The following is a 25602-nucleotide window of genomic DNA, read 5'->3' on the forward strand; positions in this document are numbered from 1 at the left end:
TCTGAACAGTTTAAATCCAAGAAGCCAGCCTCCATCTGGCCAAGTCACCCACGTCACTGTTCTCCCATAGTCTACAGCCATCCAGCATGAGTCCTGTAACCTCATGTGTCACTGCTGCCCATTCTCTTGCTTCTTAGCGATTCCTCGACTCTGGATATTCTGTAGTGTGTATTATGGGATTCCAGCTATTTTAAGACACAACTAGTTTGAAGGGTTTCAGGTGTGAAATGTGCATGAAAAATGAAGTGTAATTTTACTAGACATGTAAGAATTAGCAAAAACCGTGACCCATACTCTCCAAAATACATGGATTTGAATGATCTTCTCTAAAGTTCTCCCTTCACATGCTTTTGAAGGAACATCTATCCATACAAAATAGATACGTAGATAGACAGAGGGAACTATTGGGTGTCCACTTTTCTATCTCTATTTTCTCGCATAGGTAGACTTTTCTCCCAATACACTACCAAAGTCTGAGAAATCAGGAGTCCACACCAACAGTTCGTGAGTGGAAGACAACAGGAACTAACAGAGCCCTAAGGTCCCTGGCTATGGGAGATGGAGAGATTGAACAGAGACTCACTCATATTCAGAGGAGATTTACAAAGGAAACAAGCCAGTCTCTTTTGTCCTCAGGTGCAGAAAAGAATAACGGAAGTCAGCAGTTACTCCCTTGACCAGGTGTTTGGCTTGTTCTGATGCAGGTGGCTCGCCCTGCACATGCCGTCTTGAGTACTGTGTGTGTGGATGCGCTTCCTGAGAATGGTGAAGAATCTCTGAGGATCTGTCTTTTCCCTTCGTTCTGTGAATGGAGTGGATGGTATAATTGTAGAGTGCAACAAAATTCTGACACTGTGATGGCGTTCGATAAACCTAGAAAGTAGAAGAAGAAGAGTAGCCCTGACGACCTTCTCTTGGTTCCATCGGGAGGTCCAAGGACACTATGTCCATTTCCAACGTCACGATCCTCACGCCCTCTGTGTTGACACTGATAGGGATCCCAGGCCTGGAGTCTGTGCAGAGCTGGATCGGGATTCCATTCTGTGCCATGTATCTCACTGCTGTGCTGGGAAATTCCTGGCTTCTGAGCATCATCAGGTCAGAACGCAGCCTCCGTGAGCCCATGTACCTGTTCCTAGGCATGCTGGGAGCCACGGATATCGCACTTAGTACCAGCGTTGTGCCCAAGATGCTTGGAATCTTCTGGTTTCATGTCTCAGAGATTTATTTTGATGCCTGCTTGCTTCAGATGTGGCTCATCCACACATTTCAGTGTATCGAGTCAGGCATCCTGCTGGCCATGGCCCTGGACCGCTATGTGGCCATCTGTTCCCCCCTGAGACATGCTGCCATCTTTACCCAGCAGCTAGTCACTCAGATTGGGGCTGCGGTAACACTCAGGGCTGCCATTCTTGTAGCCCCATGCCTCATCCTGATAAAGTGTCGATTGCACCTTTATCATACAACTGTCATCTCCCACTCCTACTGTGAGCACATGGCCATTGTGAAGCTGGCTGCAGAAAACGTCCGAGTCAACAAAGTCTACGGTCTGTTTGTGGCCTTCACTGTTGTAGGGTTTGACCTCACAGTCATCACTCTGTCCTATGTCCAAATATTCATGGCAGTGTTTCGTCTGCCCCAGAAGGAGGCCAGGCTGAAAGCGGTCCACACTTGCGTCCCTCACATCTGCGTCTTCCTGCAGCTCTACCTCCTTGCTTTCTTCTCCTTCTTCACACACAGGTTTTGTGGGCACATCCCCCCTTACATCCACATCCTCTTCTCCAGCATCTACTTGGTGGTCCCTCCGTGCCTCAATCCGGTTGTCTATGGGGCAAAGACCAAGCAGATCCGCATCCATGTGACAAAAATATTCCGTTCGCGAAAGTAACCAGGAGTACTACTGTTCTGCTTTCCCTTATGTCTAATAATAACCATCTTTCCAAAGAAAAATAAGCTGCAGAAATCGTGTCGTCTGAGATCTTTGAGGTTTCCATGTAATTGCTTTCGGAAAAGCTGGTTTTCAGAGTTTCATAGCCCCTGAGGCCAATCAATGGGTTTCTGGATTCCCACTGAGAAACTAGAGTGAGAATCGCAGAAAGAGGAAAACAGTGCACGTGTTTTGCTTCCTTTTCTCTGTGGTTTTTCGTCCCAGGTTGAGCTATCTTCTCTGAGAGTCTTCCTCCAGGGGTTCCTATTGTGGCTCAGAGGTAATGAACCTAACTAGTATCCATGAGGACACAGGTTCTATCCCTGGCCTCCCTCAGTGGGTTAGGGATCTGGCCTTGCCGTGAGTTGTGGTGTAGGGTTCAGACGAGGCTCTGATCCCACGTGGCTGTGGCTGTGGCTGTGGGGTCGGCCGGCTGCTGTAACTCTGATTTCACTCCTGGCTTTGCAACTTCCATGTGCCATGGAGGCAGACCTGAAAAGACCGAAAAAACCACACAGAAAACAAACACCCTCCTCCCGCAGGGCTCATAGATTATGGATTTCTCAGTGATTTTAAACACTCATTGTTCTAGAGTAATCAGGTGCTGCATGAAATCAAGTAGCTGCCTCCCTTTCTTTCTTGATCCAATCGCTCATCTTAAAAATCAACAACAAAACACAAAGCAGCCTCTGTGTTCTTTGTCATGTTCTTATCCAAAATTGTGCATCTACTGAGACAGTTAAGGCTGAAGGTCTCATTACATTCCCAAGGTTCCTCAAGGAGTTACAAGCATAACACCCTTGAAATCCCCTGTGTTCCCATTTAACTTCAGTCTTCTTTCTGGTTCTTCCATCCTGTCCTTCTTAATCAATTCATCGATGGTTATCACACGCCTATACTCTTATAAATAGTGGCTTAGAGAATAGTGGCCTAGTGGTACATTTGACGTAGTATGTCTATTTCATGAGTTTGTAGCTGTCGTAAGCTCTCATTTCTGGGAGAGAGGGCCAGAGAAATGGGGAGGGAAGTAGTCCTTTTCCCCACAGAATGTGTAGCGAGCAAAGAGAACGGAGCATGAGGATCTGGCCCAAAGCATCAGTCATAGATCTCCTCGCTCTTGTTTCTGAAGTAGGGAGCGTGATTCTTGAGGCAGGATGACCCGTGACCCCGGACGGAAGGACCCACCATGCCAGGTGCGGGACCGAGGCGATGTCACCGAGAGAAAGTGGTGAAGGGCAGGGCACAGGGTGTGGTGTTGTGTTGTGTTCTGCAATGTAAGGTGCACTTTGAGGAAACACCATGAATATTACGAATGGGCACGGACATTGTGCAAAATGGCTGAACTTTATTCTGAAAACCACTATGTCTCCTACGAGAGCTTTTCTCTATGAGATGGACACACGTGTGTGTGTTTCTGTGTGTATCTCCTTGGGCATGTGCCAGCATGTATTGATTACCATGCCTTTTAAACAGCTAAGTTATAATTTTAGTAAATATGTGGTTGCTCTGTTTAAGGATTAAGGACTTTAGAACTTACCAGCGGTGGATTTTTCCTGAAAACGTCAGCTTATTGGTCATTTTTCAATAAAGGTGCTGAACAGTATTCACGTGTGTGAAGGTGTCCATGCCTTTTTACATTTATTTTTTGAATGTCCACACTGTGGCATGTGGACGTTCCAGGGCTAGGGGTCTAATCGGAGCTGCTGACTTCACCACAGCCCCAGCCACACCAGATCCGATACCATCTGCGACCTACATCTCAGCTCACGGCAGTGCTGGGTCCTTTAACCCACTGAGTGAGGGCAGGGCTCGAACCTGCATCCGCGTGGATACTAGTCAATTCTTTGCCCTCTGAAGCACAAGGGGAGCGCCTGCATGCTTTGATTTAGGACATTAAATCACTGTGAATAAAGTTCCTGTGTGGCTCTGCAAGTTGAAGATGCAGTATTGCCACAGCCGCGGCTCTGGTGCAGGTTCCATCGCTGGCCTGTTAATCTCCACATGCCATGGGCGTGGCAGAAGAATGAATAACTGCAATACAAAAACAAAATCACTGTGTATGTTGGAAATGCTGCTGTACACGTCATAGAGATGGTGGCAGTCTGGCTGGTTTAATGATCGGGGCTTCTCAGTGCCATTGGGTGGGATGGATTTGTGACTCTCAAGGCTACCTCGGGGTGCCTTTGGAGACTGCTTTGAGTATCTGTGGTTATTAGGTGTGATGGGGGTGCGTTACCAGTAGGGGTCCATGATCTCGGGTACCACGGTTTTCTTGGATGTGAGACCAGAAGAGCATCAGAGGTCATTTCCGACTGTTCTGGTCATCATTGTTCTCAGTGGTATGTTCTGTGAATTATTTCATTGTTCCATTGACCATTTTTCTCATTTCTGTCCTTTTCTTCCTGAGTTGAAGATCTGAGAAATTGATTGAGTGAACTAATACTTTAAGGGCTTTATTCCTCAGGACGTCACAAGAAACATTTCTCTCTCTTTTGGCTTTTTAGGGCCTCACTTTTGGCATATGGAGGTTCCCAGGCTAAGGGTCCAATCGGAGCTGCAGCTGCGGGCGTAGGCCACAACCACAGTAACACCTGATCCAAGTCACATCTGTGACCCACACCCCAGCTCGCGGTAACGCTGGATCCTGAACCCACCGAGCGAGGCCAGGGATCGAACCCACATCCTCATGGATCCTAATGGTTTGTTAACCGCTGAGCCCCAACGGGAACGCCACAAGAAATATTTCACTAGGCCTTGGGCATTGTATTGTACAGGTGGCTTCAGATGAAGGTAGAGGTCTTCAGGGAGCTGATGTTCGACCCATTCTTGGCAGGGGGTGACTTTTCTCTCTCAGGGATGGCTTTCAGGTGGGGTATCCGTGATGCACTGACCGTGCTGGCTCTCTGTAGTCCGGTGTCTAAATCTTTACTTTGGGAAGAACAGCTTGCAACATTCAGCACATCTCCACCCTTCTTCCTGGTGGAGAACTGCCCACAGCTGAGGCCTTTTGTGCTGACCATCCCAGAGCAGCCTCTCCTCCAATGTGGGAATATTGTTCTGATGGCCGCATCACCCTGGCTTGATGGAAAATCAGCCACATTTGGGATGCAGGGATGCAGGGATGCAGGTGCCTTTTGCTTTCATACGAAGCTGTGTCTTTACATTTCAACAGCATTGAAACTATAGATGGTCTTCTGTCTCTCATCTACCACTTGTATGTCTAATTCTTACATTTCTCAGACCCTGTATTGGTCAGGATTCTCCAGAGAAATAGGAAGAAGGGATTATATATATATAATTTCCTCTCTCTCTCTCTCTCAATGTAGTATACTTTGCATACCCATATACTTGTGCATATATTGGGGTGTGTTAATATATATACATGTATATTTCAAAACATCTAAAACAGCCTTCCAGTGAAATCTCGCATACCGTGTGCCGTTTGACCTAATAACTGGATTTCGTGGCTTCGGCCATCACAGAAGCCAAGGCAGAAAACAGGCAGGCCTTTTTCTGGCCCCGGCAGAGCTTCACGTTCAAGGTTTAGAAGTTCCCAGAAAATAGATACTGGAGCAAACACTGTGGAGGAGCGTATCCAGCGTCACGTGACAAAGTGATACCCTTTAAAATGACGCAGTTGTTAATTACATGGGCCAACGTGACTGGGCCACAGGGCGCCCAGAGCGTTGGCCAGACGCCATTCTGATGACTCTGGGTGTGTCTCTGAGGGTTTGGTTGGATGAGATGAGCAGGGAAGCGGTGCAGTGAGGAAAGCAGAGAGCCCTCCCTGCTGGCGGGGGCCTCCTCCCATCCCCTGAAGACCTGAAGAGCATGGAAAGGCTGACCCTTCTTCTGGACAGTGAACCATCTTCTTGCATGACAGCCTTCAAGTTGGAATCCTGGATGTGTGTGTGTGCGCACATGTGTGTGTGTGCGTGTGCATGTGTGTTAGGACTAGAATCTAAACACTGAGTTTTCTAATGTCTTGACTTTGCAGGACTTTAGACTGGAGATATACCATCAGCTGTCCTTGTTAGTAGGCTTTCAAACTCAGACTGAAAATAAGTCATTGGGGCTCCCAGGTCCCTAGCTTGCTAATTTTCCTGCAAAAACGTGTGTGTTGCTGGACTCCATAATTATATGAGCCAATTCTCTTTAATAATTCATTCTCTCTCTCTCTCCCCTACCCATATGTATATGATGTCAGTATTTATATTTCTCTGTACATCCTTTTGGTTGTTACTCTGGAGACTCCTAACACAGGGATTTTAAAAGAGTTTCTTTCACGAAGCCAATCTGAAATGAAACGTTATGCAAGGGTTCTAATAAACAGCTATGTTCCACATTTACGAGTGAATACTTTTTTTTTTTTTTTTTTTTTTTTTTTTTTTGTCTTTTTGCCATTTCTTGGGCCACTCTCGCGGCATATGGAGGTTCCCAGGCTAGGGGTCGAATCGGAGCTGTAGCCACCGGCCTACGCCAGAGCCACAGCAACTCAGGATCCGAGCCGTGTCTGCAACCTACACCACAGCTCACGGCAACGCCGGATCGTTAACCCACTGAGCAAGGGCAGGGACCGAACCCGCAACCTCATGGTTCCTAGTCGGATTCGTTAACCACTGCGCCACGACGGGAACTCCACGAGTGAATACTTTATAGGTCAACAGCTCCCAGAAGAAGTGTATTGGATCAGAGAATAGCAATATTATCACCTGGGTGGAAGACCTTAGGCTGATATACGCAATGCCAAATTTATATCGTATTTGTTTTTTCAAATGAAGTAATTGATGTCACTAGTTTTAAGTATAGTTGATTTACAGTGTTTCTTCGGTTTTGGCTGTGCAGTCACACACAGTTCCCTGTGCGGTACAGTGGAAACCTGTTTGTTAAGGTGAAACGTCCTGAGTAGGTGAATAAAGTGATGCCTTTTTTCAAAAGAGACAGTCACTCAGTTATAAGACACAAAGTTCATACGAAACGAGTTCTGTGAATCAACTGACTGGAAAAAGTCCCTGGAAAGTAAAAAAGACCATTGGCTATTGAGCATAAAACATGATACTTCAAGATGTGTTTATGTGTACAGTAAAATAAAACACAAGGATTCTGTACTAAGAATTGCAGAGATTGTCGGGAGACAGCAGACGGGTCTAAAGAACGACAGAGCGCTACCGCCGTCATATCCTGCAATCTCAATATTGTTACAAAGTCAGTTCCATGCAGTGAATCCTAGGACTTCAAACAGTCCTGAGAGAATCCTAGCACACACCCTTTGCAAGCATTAAAAACTGATTCTGCATCGTATAAGGAAACTCAGTGTGATCAACGTGAAGCACTCTTTAAAAAAGGAATACATTTTGAGTCCTTACAGTACCTGAAATAAGTACTTACTGTAAAACTATAGTAATCAAGATATTCTGCTATCACCATGAAAATAAAGACACGTTATTAATGACACGGAATGGAGGACCTATGAGAAAACTCACATTCGTATAATCAGTTGTATTCTATAAAGATGCCCGAGCCATTCAACAGACCACGGAAACCCTTTTCAACACACAGAATGAGAGTAAAAAGAGTTGTACAAACAGCTTAACTGACACACCCCAAATGTAATAACCCCAAATGTAGAAACTAAACACAAATCTATCAAGAAGAAAAACATAGGACATCTCTCTGTCTTGAAGATAGGCAGATATTTCCATGTCAGGACAGAGAAGCTCTAAGACACCACCATTTTTGCAATTCATTTCTACAAATGCATACTTTTTAAAAACTCAGTAAGCACCATATAGATGGTGAAATCATACTCTATATACACACATACAGACATGTATTCTGACACAAGACTTGAATCTAAAGTGTAAAAGTTATTCCTACAAATTAATAGTAAAAAGGCAGTAGTCTTCATCTGACACTTTATGATGAAATGAACGGTGAAGGCCCCCCAGTAACATCCGTAAACATCAGAGACGTTTTGGTGAAGAAAAGAAACTGGACCGTTCTGCTTACATGATCCTATGTGTGGTGAGCAGAAGAGGCTAAAGAAATCAGGGAGTGAACCATAAGGGATTTGTTCCTCAGCAGGGGTGGGAGGTGAGAAGCAGGGGTGGGAGGGGACTCGAGGAGGATCTTGTCTAGAATGCCAGCAGCGCTCCGCATTTTGATGAGAATGTGGGGAAGACAATTGTCAAAAGACAAGCTTAAGATGCACATACTTTGCAGTCTGCGAGTCATTCCTCAGAAATGAGAAAGTAGTACACACAGGAGGTGCACATCTGTTTGGATTGCTTTTCGTTGTGATACCGGGTAGACACGTGGAGACGACGTGCAGGCACACGTCCTTTGATTGCACTTCTGAGACACTGTGGGGTTTTTTTTTCCACATTGAAGGTGTGCAGCTACCCTGGATCGCGTCCGTCTTTTGGCACCATCTTTCAAACCGCATTTGCTGCCTTAGTGTCCCTGTGTCCCCTTTGGCTACTCCTCACGTATTTCAGGCAACATGTTGCCTAATGGCTCTTCCTGTGCTTTGCAAGACTCTCTTGAATAAGGATCAAGAGTAGGCAGCCTGGCTTTCTTCCCGACCTTGAGCTAGTCCTTTCACTTCTTTGAGTGGGATGTTTGCTGTGGCCTTGTCGTATGAGGCCTTTATTATTTTGAGATGCGTTCCTTCCATACGCACTTTGTGGAGACGGTTTTGTTTTTCTACTAAGTATAGTTGATTTCCAGTGTTGGGCCAATTTCTGCTGTACAGCAGAGTGACCCGATTGTATATTTTATGTAGTATATTTTTCTTAATCTGTCTTCCATCTTGTTCTGTCCTAAGAGTTTGGATATAGTTGCCTATTTCCCTGTGCTATATAGTAGGACCTCAAAGCTTATCCATTCAAAATGGAATCATTTGTATCTATCAACCCCAAACTCCCCGTCTATCCCACTCCTTCCTCCCTCTCCCTTGACCACCTCATTGTCTGTTCATGATGTCTGTGGGTCTGTTTCTGTATTTTAGATAGCTTCACTTGTGCTGTAGTTGAGATTCCCCCTATCAGGGATGTGTCTTTCTCTTTCTCACGTACTTCACTTAATGTGGGAATCTCCAGTTGCATCCATGTTGCTACAAATGGCTTTATTTCATTCTTCTTCTGGCTGAGTAGTATTCCATTGCATATATGTCCCACCCGTTCTTAATTGTTTCATCTGCTGATGGACATTTAGGTTGTTTCCATATCTTGGCTCCTGTGAATACCGCTGCAGTGAACACAGGAGTGCATGTATCTTTTCGAATGACAGTTTTGTCTGGATAACTGCCCAGGAGTAGGATTGCTGAAGAATACCATAGTTCTAAGGAACCTCCATAGGGTTTTCCATAGTGGTGGAGAGTGTTTTCTTTCTTTCTTTTGTTTTAATCATAAACATTATTAAACATTGTCATCCACTTTTTTTCATCGATTGAGCTGATCCTATGGTTTTGACTTTTTTTTTGTTGTTGTTGTTGTTGTCTTTTTGCTATTTCTTGGGCCGCTCCCACGGCATATGAAGGTTCCCAGGCTAGGGGTCCAATCGGAGCTGTAGCCACCGGCCTACGCCAGAGCCACAGCAACGCGGGATCCGAGCCGCGTCTGCAACCTACACCACAGCTCACGGCAATGCCGGATCGTTAACCCACTGAGCAAGGGCAGGGACCGAACCCGCAACCTCATGGCTCCTAGTCGGATTCGTTAACCGCTGCTCCACGACGGGAACTCCGGTTTCGACGTTTGAAACTATTAATGTGATACATATCACATTGTTGGATTTGCTGATGTTGAACCATCCTTGCCTCTCTGGATCCTGGATCCATTCCCGCTTGATCATAATGTATGACATTTCTAATGACTTATGGGATTCAGTTTGCTGATATTTGGTTTCAAGGATTTTTTATCTAGTTCATCGCAGTTATTGGACCTTAAGTTTTTTATTGCCCTTTCCATGTTTTGGTGTCGGAGAAAGATTTACGTAATAAAACGACTTAGGAACCATTCTCTCCTCTTCAGTGGTTTGGAAGAATTGTGGTTTTTATTTTATGTTATTTTTTTTTTTTTTTTGTCTTCATACGTCCACACCCTTGGCACATGGAGGTTCCCAGACTAGGGGTCGAATTGCAGTTGTATCTGCCAGCCTACACCACAGCCACAGCAACGTCGTATCCAAGCCATGCCTGTGAGCTACATCACAGCTCACCGCAAAGCGGGATTCTTAACCCGCTGAGCGAGGCCAGGGATGGCACCTGCGTCCTCATGGATACTAGTCTGATTTGGTTCGACTGAGCCATGACGGGAACTCCTATACTTTGGAAGAGGTTTAGAAGGACAGGTATTAAATGGTCCTTGAACATTGTGGTAGAACTCACCTGTGAAGCTCGCAGGTCCGGGACTCTTAGATTTGGAGAGGTTTCCAGTTATGGTTTCAAAGTTCTACTGGAGATCTGTCTATTCAGATTTTCTACTTCTTCATGATTCAGCCTGGGATGCAGGTATCAATACAGTGTGTCAGTTTCCAGGTTGCCAATTTCTTGTCATCTAGCTATTCCCCATGTTGTGTTAGGATCCTTTGTACGACTGTGGTGTCAGCTGTAATTTCACCTCTTTGCTTTCTGACTTTCCTTGTCTAAGCCTTCTCTCCCAATACTATTAGGAGAGTATGTGAAAATAAATGACAGTTGTTGAAGAATAGCGCCAGCCCTGAATGTGCATGATAATACATTCCCCTCATAGCCACTCTGGAGACACTGCATTAGGGGTGATTCCACAGAGGCGTAGAAAGCTCTGCAACCTGGTAAGGTTCCCAGCATTGATTTGGAATTGAGCTCAGACTATTCACCCTGAATCCCATACTTTCGATCTCTACAGACTTAATTTATGTGTGTAAGATATTTCCTGTCCAAGGGCAATCCTCAGATATTCAGGTGGAACTAGGCCCGCACTGGGCCCTTTACCTGAGTGGATGCACGGCTCTCATTCTTCAGGATCAATTGACTTCATCTCATGTAGGTTGGTCAGAGAAGGCCATCTCATCTGTCACTGTGATAAACCGGTTGTACTGTTTCTCTCTGCAGATCAGTTAAACCTGTTCACCTCTAGGGTTGCTGGCAAACCATGTGGTTTCTGCATTTGGAGCCATAAGTTATCACACTTCAAATTGTATTTTCCCATCCTCCAAAGTGCTACAGCCTTCTTTAGTGTAGGAGCATAAAAAATGAAGCCACAAATTTAAGGTGGATTTTAGTATTTATTGCACAAACAAGGGAACATGGAGATAGATTTCTTGTTTTTTTTTGGCTGTCTGAGAGTTGCAGTTAAAACCTAAAACTGAGTCCCCAAGGCCCTAGGTGTTCCTAAGTTCCTGAGAGCTGCCATGGCTTTCTCAGATGTGCCTGTCTCTCCTGCCACAACCCACTGCCCTCTCTCCTCCCCCACCTCCTGCCAGTTTCTTGCTCACGTCTTGGCACCTGGGAGAGGGAGACCATTCAGGATTCGTCCTGGGCTTCCCTTGGTTTCTGCTCTTGCAGAGGAGACAGTGATGATGCTTTTCCATCCCTGGGCCCAAGGGAGTGAGACTCTGCAAAATTCTCATGAAGACTGAAAGTTTCTCTCTCAAAAGATGGGAGACTGACGCTCTGTTCTCCTAAAGCGTGAATTTACTGCCAAATCTAGAGATGAATTCATGCAACCCACTTTCACTTCTCCCCATTCGCCTGTATCTCTTTCTTCCCAAAACTTAAGGCAACCAAAGTTCTGAACTCAGGGAAATGAACCCCTATGTCAGACTCACCATTATGCTCCTCTTCTCCAGCATGCTATGGATAAGATTCTAGGATTTTGATAACGCTTGAGGAGGTAATTAGAAAAGTGGTGGAGGTAGCAGAGAAAGTACTGATGTGTAAAATGGAACACGTGCATTCTCATGCTTTCTGTGCCTGTCATTCCCTGAAGGAACTTACACATTCACTGAAGTTTCTGGACTGTATTATCTCATTAGAAACATAAAATGTTTTGTTTAGTTTTGATAACAACATAGATAAAATACAATCCTCCTTCTCTTCCTTTTTGTTGTAGTCTGTACCTGGGGCTTATGGACGTTCCAGGTTAGGGGTCGAATCAGAGCTGTGGCTGCCAGCCCCAGCCCCAGCCCCAGCCAGAGCCATGAGGATCTGTGCCTGTGTCCTACACCACAGGTCACAGCAAGGCTGGACACTTAACCCACGGAGTGAGGCTAGAGACTGAACCCGCATCCTCATGGATGCTAGTCGGGTACCTAAGCACTGAGCCACAACAGGACCTCCCTCTATTTATTATTTTGAAGACAACGCGGGTGACCAAGAAATAGCTTTAAGAACTGGATTTCCCTGAGGACCTGGACACTGCAGAACACACCTTAGCTGTATCTCAGTTCAGTGAGGGATCTGTCACATGTGAATCTTCTAGAGTCAGATGCTTACAAGGAGACATTCAGCCAGGAACTAAAAATGAAAGAGCGGGGAAAGGACATACATTCGCTATTTTTCTCTTTTATGTCTGCTCTCATTACCCAGAAAGAATCCACCATCCTGTTGGGAGACCGTTGTCATGGGCTAAGAGGATCTGTAAGATGCTAACATTCCGGTAAATTAAAAAAAAAATTAAATGAAAAACTCAAACATCTCAAGTAAAATAGATTGTTCATTTTATATATTGTGAAGGGTTATGACATTGCCCACCAAGAAAATCATGAAAGGATGAATCCTGGTCACTTTCACGAATGGAACATTTTTGTCACATGGATGCGGATCTGCTTGGTCTTTGCCCCATAGACAAGCGGATTGAGGCACGGAGGGACCACCAAGTAGATGCTGGAGAAGAGGATGTGGATGTAAGGGGGGATGTGCCCACCAAACCTGTGTGTGAAGAAGGAGAAGAAAGCAAGGAGGTAGAACTGCAGGAAGATGCAGATGTGAGGGATGCAAGTGTGGACCGCTTTCAGCCTGGCCTCCTTCTGGGGCAGACGAAACACTGCGATGAATATTTGGACATAGGACAGAGTGATGATGGTGAGGTCAAACCCTGCAACAGTGAAGGCGGCAAACAGACCATAGATTTTGTTGACTCGGATGTTTCCTGCAGCCAGTTTCACAATGGCCATGTGCTCACAGTAGGAGTGGGAGATGACTGTCGTATGATAAAGGTACAATCGACACTTTATCAGGACGAGGGATGGGGCTACAAGAATGGCAGCCCTGAGTGTTACCGCAACCCCAATCTGAGTGACTAGCTGCTGGGTAAAGATGGCAGCATGCCTCAGGGGAGAACAGATGGCCACATAGCGGTCCAGGGCCATGGCCAGCAGGATGCCTGACTCGATACACTGAAATGTGTGTATGAGCCACATCTGAAGCAAGCAGGCATCAAAATAAATCTCTGAGACATGAAACCAGAAGATTCCAAGCATCTTGGGCACAATGCTGGTACTAAGTGCGATATCCGTGACTGCCAGCATGCCTAGGAACATGTACATGGGCTCACGGAGGCTGCGTTCTGACCTGATGATGCTCAGAAGCCAGGAATTTCCCAGCACAGCAGTGAGATACATGGCACAGAATGGAATCCCGATCCAGCTCTGCACAGACTCCAGGCCTGGGATCCCTATCAGTGTCAACACAGAGGGCGTGGGGATCGTGACGTTGGAGATGGACATAGTGTCCTTGTGTTTCCTGATGCCAAGGAAAGAACTTTCTCCGTCAGTGTTTCTTCCTTTTCTACTAGTTTTTATCCAGAGTCATGATTTTGGTAGAAATCTTAGGTCCCATCATCCATCGCATGTGTCTGAGATGTAAAATAACGATCACAGAGACACATCCTTGTGTTTAGGAAACATGTCGACAAGCCCTGTGGCACAATAACATGTGATGTGTGGGGCAGCACACCTGCATTAAAACCAGCAAAATAACGAAGTTAGCAAATAAACTCGGTTGTCGTGTCATTCCAATCCTGTGGACCAAAAAAAAAAAAAAAGTCTTGTTTATTTTGCTTGAAACGTGCCTTTTAATTAAACGTGATGAATCTATACATATTCTCTAGTCTTGGTAACTGCTTTACTTCTGTATTTTTCTCAATTGTCTCTAAATCAGGATGAGTTGGTTTAGATCAGCAAATACTCACACTCTGACCTGTACATGAGAGTGAAAATATCCCACCAACCGATAACAGATACGGAAATATGTGTCACCCCAAAGCATCAATCTATCCTCTCTGTCTCTGTGTAAGACCAGATGTCCTGCATGAGAATGTGAGGAAGAGCTTAAGAAAAGATTATTCAAATTCATGTCTATTTAGCGAGTTTGGGAAAAGTTCCCTGCTACATTCTATATTTCTAATAAACCCATATTTTTGCTCCCTATATTTCTAAAAGTTTAAATACTTAAAAAAAAAAGTGTGTGCTGAAATTGCATTTGAAACTTCTATAACATGCATCACAAGATAGCTAGAGGAGGGGAATCTGCAGAAGGCAAAGGAATCCGCAGCAGCAGTGTGTGTGGTCATGGTAGCCCTATGCTGAACCTCAGAAAATATGTCACTATTTGCTTCTTTTTGCTTTCGTTTGCTGTGCAAAAGCGTGTCAGTTTGATTAGGTCCCACTGGATATTTTCACTTTTATTTCTGTTGCTTTGGGAGACTGAACTGAGAAAATATTCCTAAGGTTGATGTCCGAGAATGGTTTGCCTATGTTCTCTTCCAGGAGGTTGTTTTGTTGGTTTGTTTGTTTTTTGCCTTTTCTGGGGCCGCTCCCATGGCATATGGAGGTTCCCAGGCTTGGGGTCGAATCGGAGCTGTAGCCGCTGGCCGACGACAGAGCCATAGCAACGAGGGATCCGAGCTACGCCTGCAACCTACACCACAGCTCACGGCAATGCCAGATCCTTAACCCACTGAGCAAGGCCAGGGATCGAACCTACAACCTCAGGGTTCCTAGTCACATTCCTTCACCACTGAGCCATGACAGGAACTCCTCTCTTCCAGGAGTTTGATGGTGTCTTGTCTTCTATTTAAGTCTTTCAGCCACATTGAGTTATTTTTGCGAATGGTGTAAGGGTGCGTTCTAGTTTCAGTGATTCGCATGCACCTGTCCAGGTTTCCCAGCAATAGTTTCTGAAAAGAGTGTCTTTTTCCCATTTTATGTTCTTGCCTCCTTTGTCAAAGATTAATTGACCATAGGTGTCAGGGTTTATTTCTGCACTCTCTATTCTGTTCCATTGGTCTGTCTGTCTGTTTTGGTACCAGTGCCACACTCTCTTGATGACTGTGGCTTTGTGATATTGCTTGAAGTCTGGAAGAGCTATGCCTCCCACTTGGTTTTTGTTTCTCAGGATTGCTCTAGCAATTCTGGGTTTTTTTGGGATTTCGTGTGAGGTTTTGGATTGTCTGTTCTATTTCTATGGAAAATGTCATGGGTCATTTGATAGGGATTGCATTGAATCTGTAGATTGCTTTGGGTAGAATGGCCATTTTTACAATATTAATTTTTCCAATCCAGGAACATGGACTGTCTTTCCATTTCTTTCCATCTTCTTTGATTTCCTTGATTAATGTCTTATAGTTCCCAGCATACAGAATGGGAGAAAAGAGTTTCAAATGATACAACTGACAAGGGCTTCTTCTCTAGACTATGCAAACAACTTATACACCTCAACAGCAAAAAAGCCAACAACCCAAAGGATAAATGGGCAAAAGACCTGAGTAGACACTCCTCCAAGGAAGATAAACAGATGGCCAACAAGCACATGGAAAAATGCTCAGCGTCCCTGATTATTAGAGAAATGCCAATCAGAGCTACCGTGAGATACCACCTCACACCAGTCAGAATGGCCATCCTTAATAAGTCCCCAAATAACAAGTGCTGGAAGGGGTTGTGTGAAAAAGGGAGCTCTTTTGCACTTTTGGTGGGAATATAAGCTGGTACAGCCATGATGGACATCAGTATGGAGGTACCTTAGAAATCTATATGTAGAACTACCATGTGATCCAGCAGCCCCATTCTTGGGCGTATATCTGCACAAAACTTTCCTTATAAATGACACATGCACCCACATGTTCAATGCAGTTCAATTCACAATAATCAAGATACGGAAACGACCCAGATGTCCATTAACAGATGACTGGATTAGGCAGAAGTGGTATATACACACAATGGAATACTACTCAGCCATAAAAAAGAATGACCTAATGCCATTTGCAGCAACACGAATGGAACTAGAGACACATACTGAGTGAAAGAAGTCAGCAAGAGAAAGACAAACACCATATGATATGTCTGGTATCTTATACACAGCACAAATAAACCTTTCCACAGAATAGAAAGTCATGGACTTGGAGAATAGACTTGTGGTTGCCCGGGGTGGGGGAGGGGGAGAGAGTGAGAGGGATTGGGAGCTTGGGGTTAACGGGTGCAAACTATTGCTCTTGGAGTGGATTTACAATGAGATCCTGCTGTGTAGCACTGAGAACTCTGTTAGATACTTACAATGCAGCATGACAATGGGACAAAAAATGATCTATACTTGTATGTGTAACCGGGTCCCCATGCTGTACAGTGGGAATAAAAACAAATGGGAAAACAAATTTATAACAAAAGTGAGGAAACTTGAACTCTGGCTTTTTGCAATACTATTAAGACATTGATGTAATTTTGTAGGCATACCACAGATCCATGGAGATTTTATAAATGATGAGTCCCATATGTTCACGATACATTAGAATATGCACATATGAAATTAAAAAAAATAAGTCACTAATGCAGAAGCAGCTGTGGTTTGTGCTGTTAAACCTCAAGTGAAAGCATCAAAAGGTCGTTTGAAGGGAGGAAGCCTGTGTCAGGTCACATATAGTTCAGATGGACTAGTCACTCCCTAAGCAGTTGGATACCCGTAGGTTGGACTAATTTTATGATCAATCATTACAACACTGACTCTAATAGTAGGGAAGTTTCTCTTTCTCAAAGACAATGAGATCAGAATAGGAAGGCTTGAAGAACAGTCGCTGTGTCTGCCTGTTTCAGGGACCAGGAGCAGCACTTGAGGATGGTCTGACACGTACAGATAGTGGAATAGCAGGGGAGAAGCTTGTGAGCCTGGTGGAAGAGGTGGAGGGGTTCTTACGGGCATAGGTATGGCGGTAGACTTGGGCATAGTGAGACTTGTTTGCCAGTTGTTGGGAGCTGGTTCTACTCTTCCCAAGGACCCGAAGAGCACTAAAGCTCTTCTGATCACCGTCCCTCGTGGCTTACCTCTCGTCAGTCCTTAGTCCTCCGTGATGTCTCCTGCTGTGCCTCCTCTTCCTGTCTGGAACCTCTTCAACAGCACCGAGTCAGTGCCAGGGACTCTCATCCATGGGGTGTCGGAGCCTTCTGCGATGGGCGGGCATCTCTAGGATGGCCTTTCAGGCTTCTCTTTTCTCTCTGCAATGCCGACGCCCTCCCTCGTGTGTGAGTCTCCCAGAAGTCACGGTTTTGTGTTTGTTCTTCAGCAAGACTAACGGCAAGCTCTGTGTTCCTCTGGGGCAGAGCATCCTTTATTCAGCTTGGCTTGAGGAACGATGGTGCTGGCCACCTCCTTTAATGTTTTCTAAGGGATTTGTGGCAAGAGAGGAGTTGGGAATACACACCGAGGGGTTGATGAGCCCCTGGCTAACCCACCAGGGCCCAGAAGGATTTAATTGTGGTCTCTAGGGTTCTTTCACACCTGGTGTCCCAGAGATCATGACTACAGCTTGCAGACACCCCCCTTGCCCCTCTTTTTTCCTTTTCCACTGGCTAAATTAAGCACGAAGTTTATACACATGTTTTAGTAAGCTGAGTTCCTTTTATGTTGTCCTCCTTTGCAAATTAAGGCTAACGTCTATTTGAATGGAAACATGTTCCTGTGCCAGTGCATCCTATTTAAATCAATATCCTGTGACCCTCCCCTACAATGAGGCAGTTCTGATGTGAACTGCACGTTGTGTCCACCATGGACATTGAGGTACTCAACGCTCCTCTTTCTGTGTGGTCGTCTGTTTCTCCCTTTGGTTGTACCAAGGTTTGCTTCTTCTATTTGGGTGTTCTCATATTTATAATGTACTTTCAGGGTGACCGGACCCTTTTAATATGGTATAACATCTTTACTTTTTGTGACTTTTAAGGTCATTCGAGTCTATTTTGTCTGATATAAGGATGGCCCCTCCTGCTATTGGCATGAAATTTCTTCTTCTGTCCCTTCACAGTCAGCCTTCGTGTGTCTGTAAATCTTAAATCCTATGAGTCTCTCGTAGATGGCATAGAGTTAGATCTTCATTTTTCATCAAGTCTCTTATATCCTCTCTGTATCTCTGACTATCCAGTAACAACTTTTGTATTCCTTCTCTATTTTTTTGTGCCATTCCTGGCCTTTCGCAGTTCATGTTTACAAAATCTGATTAAAGCCCACACACATCATGGATCAAATTTCTTTCTGCTTTACTCAGCCAGGTGTCTATCCAAAATTTCCTCTACGTATGCATCGTTCATAACATGCTCCCTTCCTTTTCTCGGAGTGGAATGTGTCCTTGGCTTATTTCTTTCATGAACCATGCATCCGTCTAAAATCAGAGACCAGATGTCTTTCCCTGTGCACTTGAGGCTTCTGAAAAATTCTTAGTAGTCCTCCATGTGGAAAGTAAATTGAAGAATATTTCAACCTGGTCTCTACGGGTGCAACATCCTGAGAGCAGATGCAGGAAGGTGTGAGGGCAGAGGCACAGTAACGAGTGAGGAGATGTGAAGTCTTTGTTGTGGAAGAGAGTTTCTCGCAGGAGAGGTGTGATTTCGGCTCATACTCTGCTTCAAGGTCTTAGACGGATTCACTCAAGACATTATCTTTGTTTACAGCAATAATAGTGGCATAAACATTCTAGTGGGCATAGTCGCTACAAATGGATGTTACGTGTGACCGTAAAGCCTCCAGGTGAGTTGCCGTTGAAGACCATTGATAACCAACAGGGAAATATTTAAAGTGTTCATTAGACAAGGCCCTTTTTACTCCTGTTCTAAGAAGTCTCAGGCGTTATCCTTGTAAATAAGACACAGTTGCTACACTGTAGATACTTGCCGTGGGTGATTGCTAAATGCAGGGGCATTTATCTGTTGATGAAACCTCCAAATTTGGGTAAAAGGCAAACTGGGTCAACTCATTAAGATGTGCCTCTGGAAGGGGGTGTTCTATTTAAGTACTGACGACACTTGTGTTTCCTAAAAAGCACATTTGTGGAAATGCCTAATTTATTTTATTGGCCTTCTTTGGTGCTGTCTTTCTTGTGCAAATAACAAGGTATAGAGACTCTAGCTCGCATTAGTTTTTCTGTTGATGTTGGTATTACGTATGTATATTATTGTTGTAGGTATCAGTATTTCAGAAAAGGAGATAAAAATAGAGCAGTAGTTCCAAATGTGTCAAAAGAGAGATTCATAGGCAGATATTAGAAAAAGAGACGTGGACAAAATTATGCCTGTGGTTTGGGTTAGCCGTATGAGAATGTGATTGTGTGACATGGTCCCTGAAACTTGTCTGCAATTGAGTGTTGGTTTCTGCAATTTTCTTCTCAAGGGAGGTCTAAGCGTTGCTAGAGAGAAAGCCCCAAGTCTGAAGAGGGAGGCCAGAAACAGAAGCATAATGGAAACGTGTTTCCCACCTTTTGAAATCACAGCGTAAGAGAATTTTACTATTTCTCAGAGGAGGAACCCCAGGTTCCTGGGATTTGATGCCTTATACATTTCACTTCCGTTATGAGCCTCTGAGACTCAATGTTTATGCAAGATTCAGCTTTTAGCACATTGATGTGGCAACGTTGTTGTACTATCGTGAAATCTCTTTAGAAGGAGCCAGTAGTGATCAGGATGTTTTGGATCTAAACATATTTTCAGGACGTGGTCGCGAATGTGTTTGGTCTTCACGCCATAGACAATGGGGTTGAGAAAAGGTGGGACTAGCAAATAAAGGTTGGATAAGAGGATGTGAACACAGGGCGGGATGTGAGAACCAAACCTGTGTGTGAAGAAGGAGAAGAAGGCGAGGAGGTAGAACTGCAGGAAGACGCAGATGTGGGCGATGCAGGTGTTAAAGGCTTTGCATCGTGCCTCCTTCTGGGGCAGCCGAAAGACAGGGATAAAGATCGAAATATAGGACACAGTGATGACAATGATGTCAAGCCCTAAGATGGTGAAGGCAACAAATAGACCAATGATCTTGTGGATCCGGATATCTTCAGCGGCCAGCTTCACGAGAGCCGTGTGCTCCCAGTAAGAGTGGGAGATGACGGTAGTTCGATAGTGTTTAAGACCGCGTTTGATAAGTACCAGGCACGGTGCTGTGAGAATGGCAGCCCTGAGTGTCACCCCAACTCCCATGTGAGTCAGGAGTTGTCGGGAGAAGATGCTGGCGTGTCTCAAGGGGTTACAGATGGCCACGTAGCGGTCTAGGGCCATCGCCAGGAGGACCCCGGATTCAATGGCCTGGAAGGAGTGAATAAGCCCCATTTGCAGAAGACAGGCTTCAAAAGAGATGTCTGGCAAATGGAACCAGAAGATGCCTAACATTTTGGGGAGAATGCAGGTGCTAAGTGCAATGTCCGTGGCCCCCAACATGGCCAAGAAAATGTACATAGGACGATGGAGACAGTTTTCGTGTTTGACTATCACTAAGATCAGGGAATTCCCACTCAGAGCAGTAAGGTCCATGACACAGAACGGAATCCCGATGCAGCACTGCACGGACTCCAGTCCGGGAATCCCGATGAGTGTGAGGACAGAGGGCATGAAGACTGAGCCATTGAAGGTGAGCATGCTCATCTGGTGCCTAGGGCTAGGGCTGCTTCATCTTCTATTGCCTGTGAAGCCTTCATAAGTTAAAGATAAGACAAAGTTAGTTTATTGTAGTAAAATGGACCTTAGTTAGGAGTATCCCGTCTCATCTTTTCTATCCCAACTATTCCTCGCTAATTTTCTTTCCCTTTTTCCAATGTCATTATGTGACCAGTCCTCCGGTTCTATGTTTCTGCATGTCGTCCTAATTTTCAATGCAATGTATTAAGTCGACCTGATGGCTTCCTTTTGGTCCCTGACTACAGGAACAAACAAGATCCCTTTAACTCATCTTTGCTTATCAACTTCTATGCTTCTTCATCACCTGCTAATTGGAAGTGAGGGACAAAATTCATTGAATTCAGAGTAAAGGTATTTCAGGAACTGGACTCTATAGCCAGCTTAGCTATGAGGAATCTGCAATGGTAGAAAATCGTTCTGCTTGATCATAACCATATTAGCGACAGTGAAAAGAATGTTTTTCAGGTTTGCAACTCCCTAAGTTTTTTAGCCAGCTTAGTCTCTCCATGGTCTGAACACTCTGCAAAAGATTCTCCCCGGATGCTTTCAATCCAATGTTTCAAACTTTCAGTGTTTCTCCCAAAACCAGCCGTACATCTTACACTTTTCCTTCTTAAACTCTGTGACAATAAATCCACACGTTTAAATTCATGGGTGTTATCCTTACCAGTCTCTTTTAGATTTGTCTGTGGGAGGCCCGACTGTGGGCACATCACCTGTGTTCCAGTATCAACCTCTGTCTTCAGTTATTCTCTCTCCTTATCCACAGTCTTTCGGCCTGAATACCTATGTTTTCATAACTATTTACAGTAACAAAACTCCCCTTTAAATGTAGTGTTTACGTATAGCCTTAGGCATCTTATATCCACTCAAAACACACTTTCTATACAGGTGAACATTTTCCTTTACACACTGGTTTTCACAGGACTGGCTCCATTCCCTTCTTTCTCTGTGCCCTTCACTGCTTCCTTCATGCATAAGACTGTGTGCCACCAGGGCCTCCTGCAAGTGGCTTGCCTTATCATTTTCCCAAACGTGGGGACTTTCCTGCCTGCCAATTCTCTACAACCTATATTTATCTCTTCTCCAAATCAATCAATCTATATATATATATTTATATATATATATATATATATATGAGATATAGATTATTTATATATATACATGAGATATAGATTATATATATATATATGTATATATATATAAATTCCAGTGTGAGGACCCTCCTGGTTCTCTGAGATCTTGTGCCACAGTGCAAGACAGCTGCAAATGTGGACTAAGTCTTTGAATTGAGCAGCAAATGCATTAATGTCTTAATGTCTCCTTAAAACCCCAGATCTGCTTTCCAATGAGTCCCATTGGCTGTGGATCTTGGCAGTTATTGGCACGGGATCTGAAGTCTGCCAGGAGAAGGTAAATCCTGGATGCCACCACTTTGCTTTACAGGCTCTAAAGCCAATTTTAAAGCATCTCATTGTCTCTGTTTCTGTGTTGGTGAAACAAGGATGGATCATGGATAAAAACACATCACAGTGTGACTGTGCGCATTAATGGACATAATCCCTCTAAAGAGTTGGAAGAAACATAAAGTGTTTGATCGTCAATAAAAGTCCACACTTAATTAGTGGACATTCATCTTTGGCTCACAAAGAACTCGAGATATTTGAGGAGCACTTTGCTCGAATGAGCATTTCTCCTGAATTAGCTAAAGCATCTATTTTCTTGCATCCTTTCCAGTCTAAACATATACAATACCTTCAGCAAATACGCTTTCCATTCATCCATCAGCACAGATGTCATTCTCTAGATCTTTTTTTCTATTTGTCAACCTCTCTTTGCAATTTTTCACCCCGTGTGACGTTAGCTGATTCAGAAATACTGTGCAAATGTGAAACACAGTCTTCCTAGAGTTTAAAAACTCTAACACTCTAAGATCATATTGCTTTTTCTCATCCTGGAATTCCTTTGGATCACATGATACAGTGACACTTTCTGAAACCAACCCTTCATTTCTTTAGAGCCCATGCAGAATCCCAAACCCAAAGACCTACCAGGGACCATCTGTGTTAACTCGCATAGAGGCTATGAAGTGGCAATCGTCTTGATGTTTCCGATGGTGCAGGAGGGATGCTTTATAGTGTAGGATGCACCTGGGAATGTGGTTCCACCAATCCCTGGGGAGCTTTTAGGGTCCCTGGAGACAAGGATGAGGCATAATATGGTTCAGAATGTACAAGATTCATCGTCTGAACGTGCTTCTCCATTTTAAAAGTGTGCTCAAACTTTGGTTTCACCTTGGGAACGGGAACCAAAAGGATCCTCCTTTCAAAAATTCCTAAGAGAAGGCAGTGTCCCAAGATAACACACGTCAGTGTTACTGACTCACCAAGATACTGAGCCAACCAAGGTACATCGAAACATTTGAGATATGAGTGTGAATATAGGCTAATGAATATAGGCTATTTGTGACTGAGAGATTCAACAAAAAATTTAATCGAATTCTAGATGGAGAAGCAGTGCTTTCTTCTTTAGGTGCATGAAAGGAGCCGACCTGGGAACATTCACCTCAGGGTCTCAGGTACCAGTCACTTTCTGAGCTTCTTCCATATGAAAGTGGGTGACACAATTCTTTCTTTTATCCAAACCAGCGCCCACCGCATTTCCATAAAAGGATGCTATGTATTTTCAGGAGTGTTAGTGTCAGTCATACACCTTCTATCAACTTCCCAACCTGAAACTGTTATCTATGGCAGCTGTTTACTTGGTTGAAAGAAGGGTTGGTACTTTACAGTAGGGATTTGGAGCTCTAGTACCTAGAAGAGGAGGAAATAAGATGTCTCTTATCCGCATAGGACAGAGAAAGGCCACCAACCCTGGATGACGTGCCTCTGCCTGAGAGACCTGGTCATCTTACATGAAGTCACAGTGTTTTTGTCCTGGGTCACTGCCTCTGGCCCTATTGAGTCGTTCTGTTCCTTTGGAATGGAAAAGGTCCCTGGCCACCTTTTCTCATGAAATTCCCACGCAATTATAATCATCCTAGAAAAAGCAGTGGTCTAGAAATGAGGGCAGTTAAATGGAGGATCCAGCTCACCCTGGAGTACACGTGGGCATCACTTCCTAGCTGGGCACTCAGTGATTCCCACTGGCTGGCTGAAGTCAGGTGGAACTGAGTCTCTACATCAGGGAACCCAAAACACACAAACAAAGAGACAAAGAAACCAGTGCATGTCAGATTGCCAAAGCCTCACGCCAGAAAGAGATGGACCAAACCAAAGTGAAATATTTTCAGGGAAAACAAGATGAACACTTCAGATAAACTAGGAAGCAGGCGGAGTTGAGGACCACAGGTTCTCAACTCTGTGCACTCTTCTTTGTGTATAATACAGCTCTCAGTATAGACCTATCGAGGGACTCCCATCCTCGATCCCTCCCATCCTCGATCCTTGCCACACACTTAAATGTTTCAGGAAAAGGGAGGAGTTTCATGTTTTAATCCACAGACCACGGGGTACTCTTGGTTCCTGCAGCACAAGGTAGCCAGCACTGGCATGTAGCACCACAATGAGGGGATGAGGCCGAGTCTCGGTGAGATCCTAAGAGGGAACTAAGTCCATGACATCTATGAAGGGAACGTAGAATGAAAGCTATGTACTAAATGCAATAGATGAAATGAAGTTGCTGTTTCCAGTATTTCGTTGTCCAACTTAAGAATGAAAGTTGCTGCCCAGGCTCTTAATGTGACATTTCTGATGGTGTGGGGGTTGAGGATGGCTAGAAGAATCCTTTAGCAGCTAGACTAGGGTTAAATGGAGACTCATTTCATAAAGATCTTCTTGAAAAAGAAGCATTTAGATGTCATGATTACCTGACTATAAGTAGAGAACGTGTCCTTATGAATCTCAAATGGAAAAATAACTTACGTAACCCCCTACTAGTCTTCAGCCTCTGATTTTAAGTTGGATTTGAACTTTCCTTTGGGATTAAGTCCAGCCACAGTTGGCTAAAAAATGAGTTTTTGAATTGGACTGTAGCCTTGAACCTGAATTCTGCCCCTAACTATGATGTAGTTTGTGAAAATTACATGTAGAAAATACCCCTGAAAATTGCTTCATATATTTGTTCTGTTATTTAAATGATCTTACTCTCTATAAAGCACTTAGAATACTATACTGTATAAAGGCCTTCTCTAATGAATTTATGATTTTAATGACTGGTGTTTTTGAACTTTAAATTAGGCTAAACGGTTTTTAGTATTAGACCTTGTGAAATTTATTGTGGGGCTATAAATATAATCTGTGGTCAAAGTATTTGAGTTTGAAATGTCAAAATAATAATTTCCTTCCTATGTCCTTTCAATTAAAAATAACCCTGTTGTGAGAATTAATGGAGCATGGCCATGGAGAGCAGATTTGGGGTTCCTGGTTATAGGGGGCAGTGGGAGGCCTGTTGGAGGGAGTGGGATGGGTGGGCATTTGGGGGATTTGGGGATACAAACTCTTATATTTGGAATGGATGGGCAACGGGGCCCTACTGTACAGCACAGGGAAATGTGTGTGATTGGGTCCCATTCCTGTACAACAAAACTCGAAGAAACGTTGTAAATAAGGTATCCTTTACTTTTAGAAAAAGTTTGCAGAATTGCTTAAAATGATGTGTCGTTATTCTCGCATGTCTTCCTCTCCTACATGCTGTCACCAAGTGTCAGATACCATGGAGGTCAGGAGCATACAGATAAATTGAACGTGATCTACGGAGATGGAGTAGTTACATAA

At 44.2% G+C, this 25602-nt stretch overlaps 3 protein-coding genes across 3 annotated transcripts; 1 reads left to right on the forward strand and 2 right to left on the reverse strand.

Moving 5' to 3' along the window:
* Positions 1-943: 943 nt before the first annotated feature.
* LOC110255371 (olfactory receptor 52A1-like) lies at positions 944-1888 on the forward strand. Its single transcript, XM_021062374.2, has one exon. The coding sequence runs from the start codon at positions 944-946 to the stop codon at positions 1886-1888; it is 945 nt and encodes a 314-aa protein (XP_020918033.2).
* A 10809-nt stretch (positions 1889-12697) lies between these two features.
* On the reverse strand, positions 12698-13636 carry LOC100519723 (olfactory receptor 52A1-like). The gene has a single exon (XM_084978205.1). The coding sequence runs from the start codon at positions 13634-13636 to the stop codon at positions 12698-12700; it is 939 nt and encodes a 312-aa protein (XP_084834331.1).
* A 6129-nt stretch (positions 13637-19765) lies between these two features.
* LOC110258219 (olfactory receptor 52A5-like) lies at positions 19766-20794 on the reverse strand. The gene has a single exon (XM_084978278.1). The coding sequence runs from the start codon at positions 20792-20794 to the stop codon at positions 19766-19768; it is 1029 nt and encodes a 342-aa protein (XP_084834404.1).
* Positions 20795-25602: the final 4808 nt, after the last annotated feature.

Source organism: Sus scrofa, chromosome 9 (genome assembly GCF_054392235.1).
Source record: "Sus scrofa isolate SSC_HxYL_T2T_F1_AM1 chromosome 9, Sscrofa_HxYL_maternal_Yorkshire_Landrace_v2.0, whole genome shotgun sequence".
NCBI lineage: Eukaryota > Metazoa > Chordata > Mammalia > Artiodactyla > Suidae > Sus > Sus scrofa.

Bases quoted from the DNA above. Each gene is read 5' to 3' on its own strand.
- LOC110258219 (XM_084978278.1), bottom strand. From the start codon at position 20,794: ATGAGCATGCTCACCTTCAATGGCTCAGTCTTCATGCCCTCTGTCCTC.
- LOC110255371 (XM_021062374.2), top strand. From the start codon at position 944: ATGTCCATTTCCAACGTCACGATCCTCACGCCCTCTGTGTTGACACTG.
- LOC100519723 (XM_084978205.1), bottom strand. From the start codon at position 13,636: ATGTCCATCTCCAACGTCACGATCCCCACGCCCTCTGTGTTGACACTG.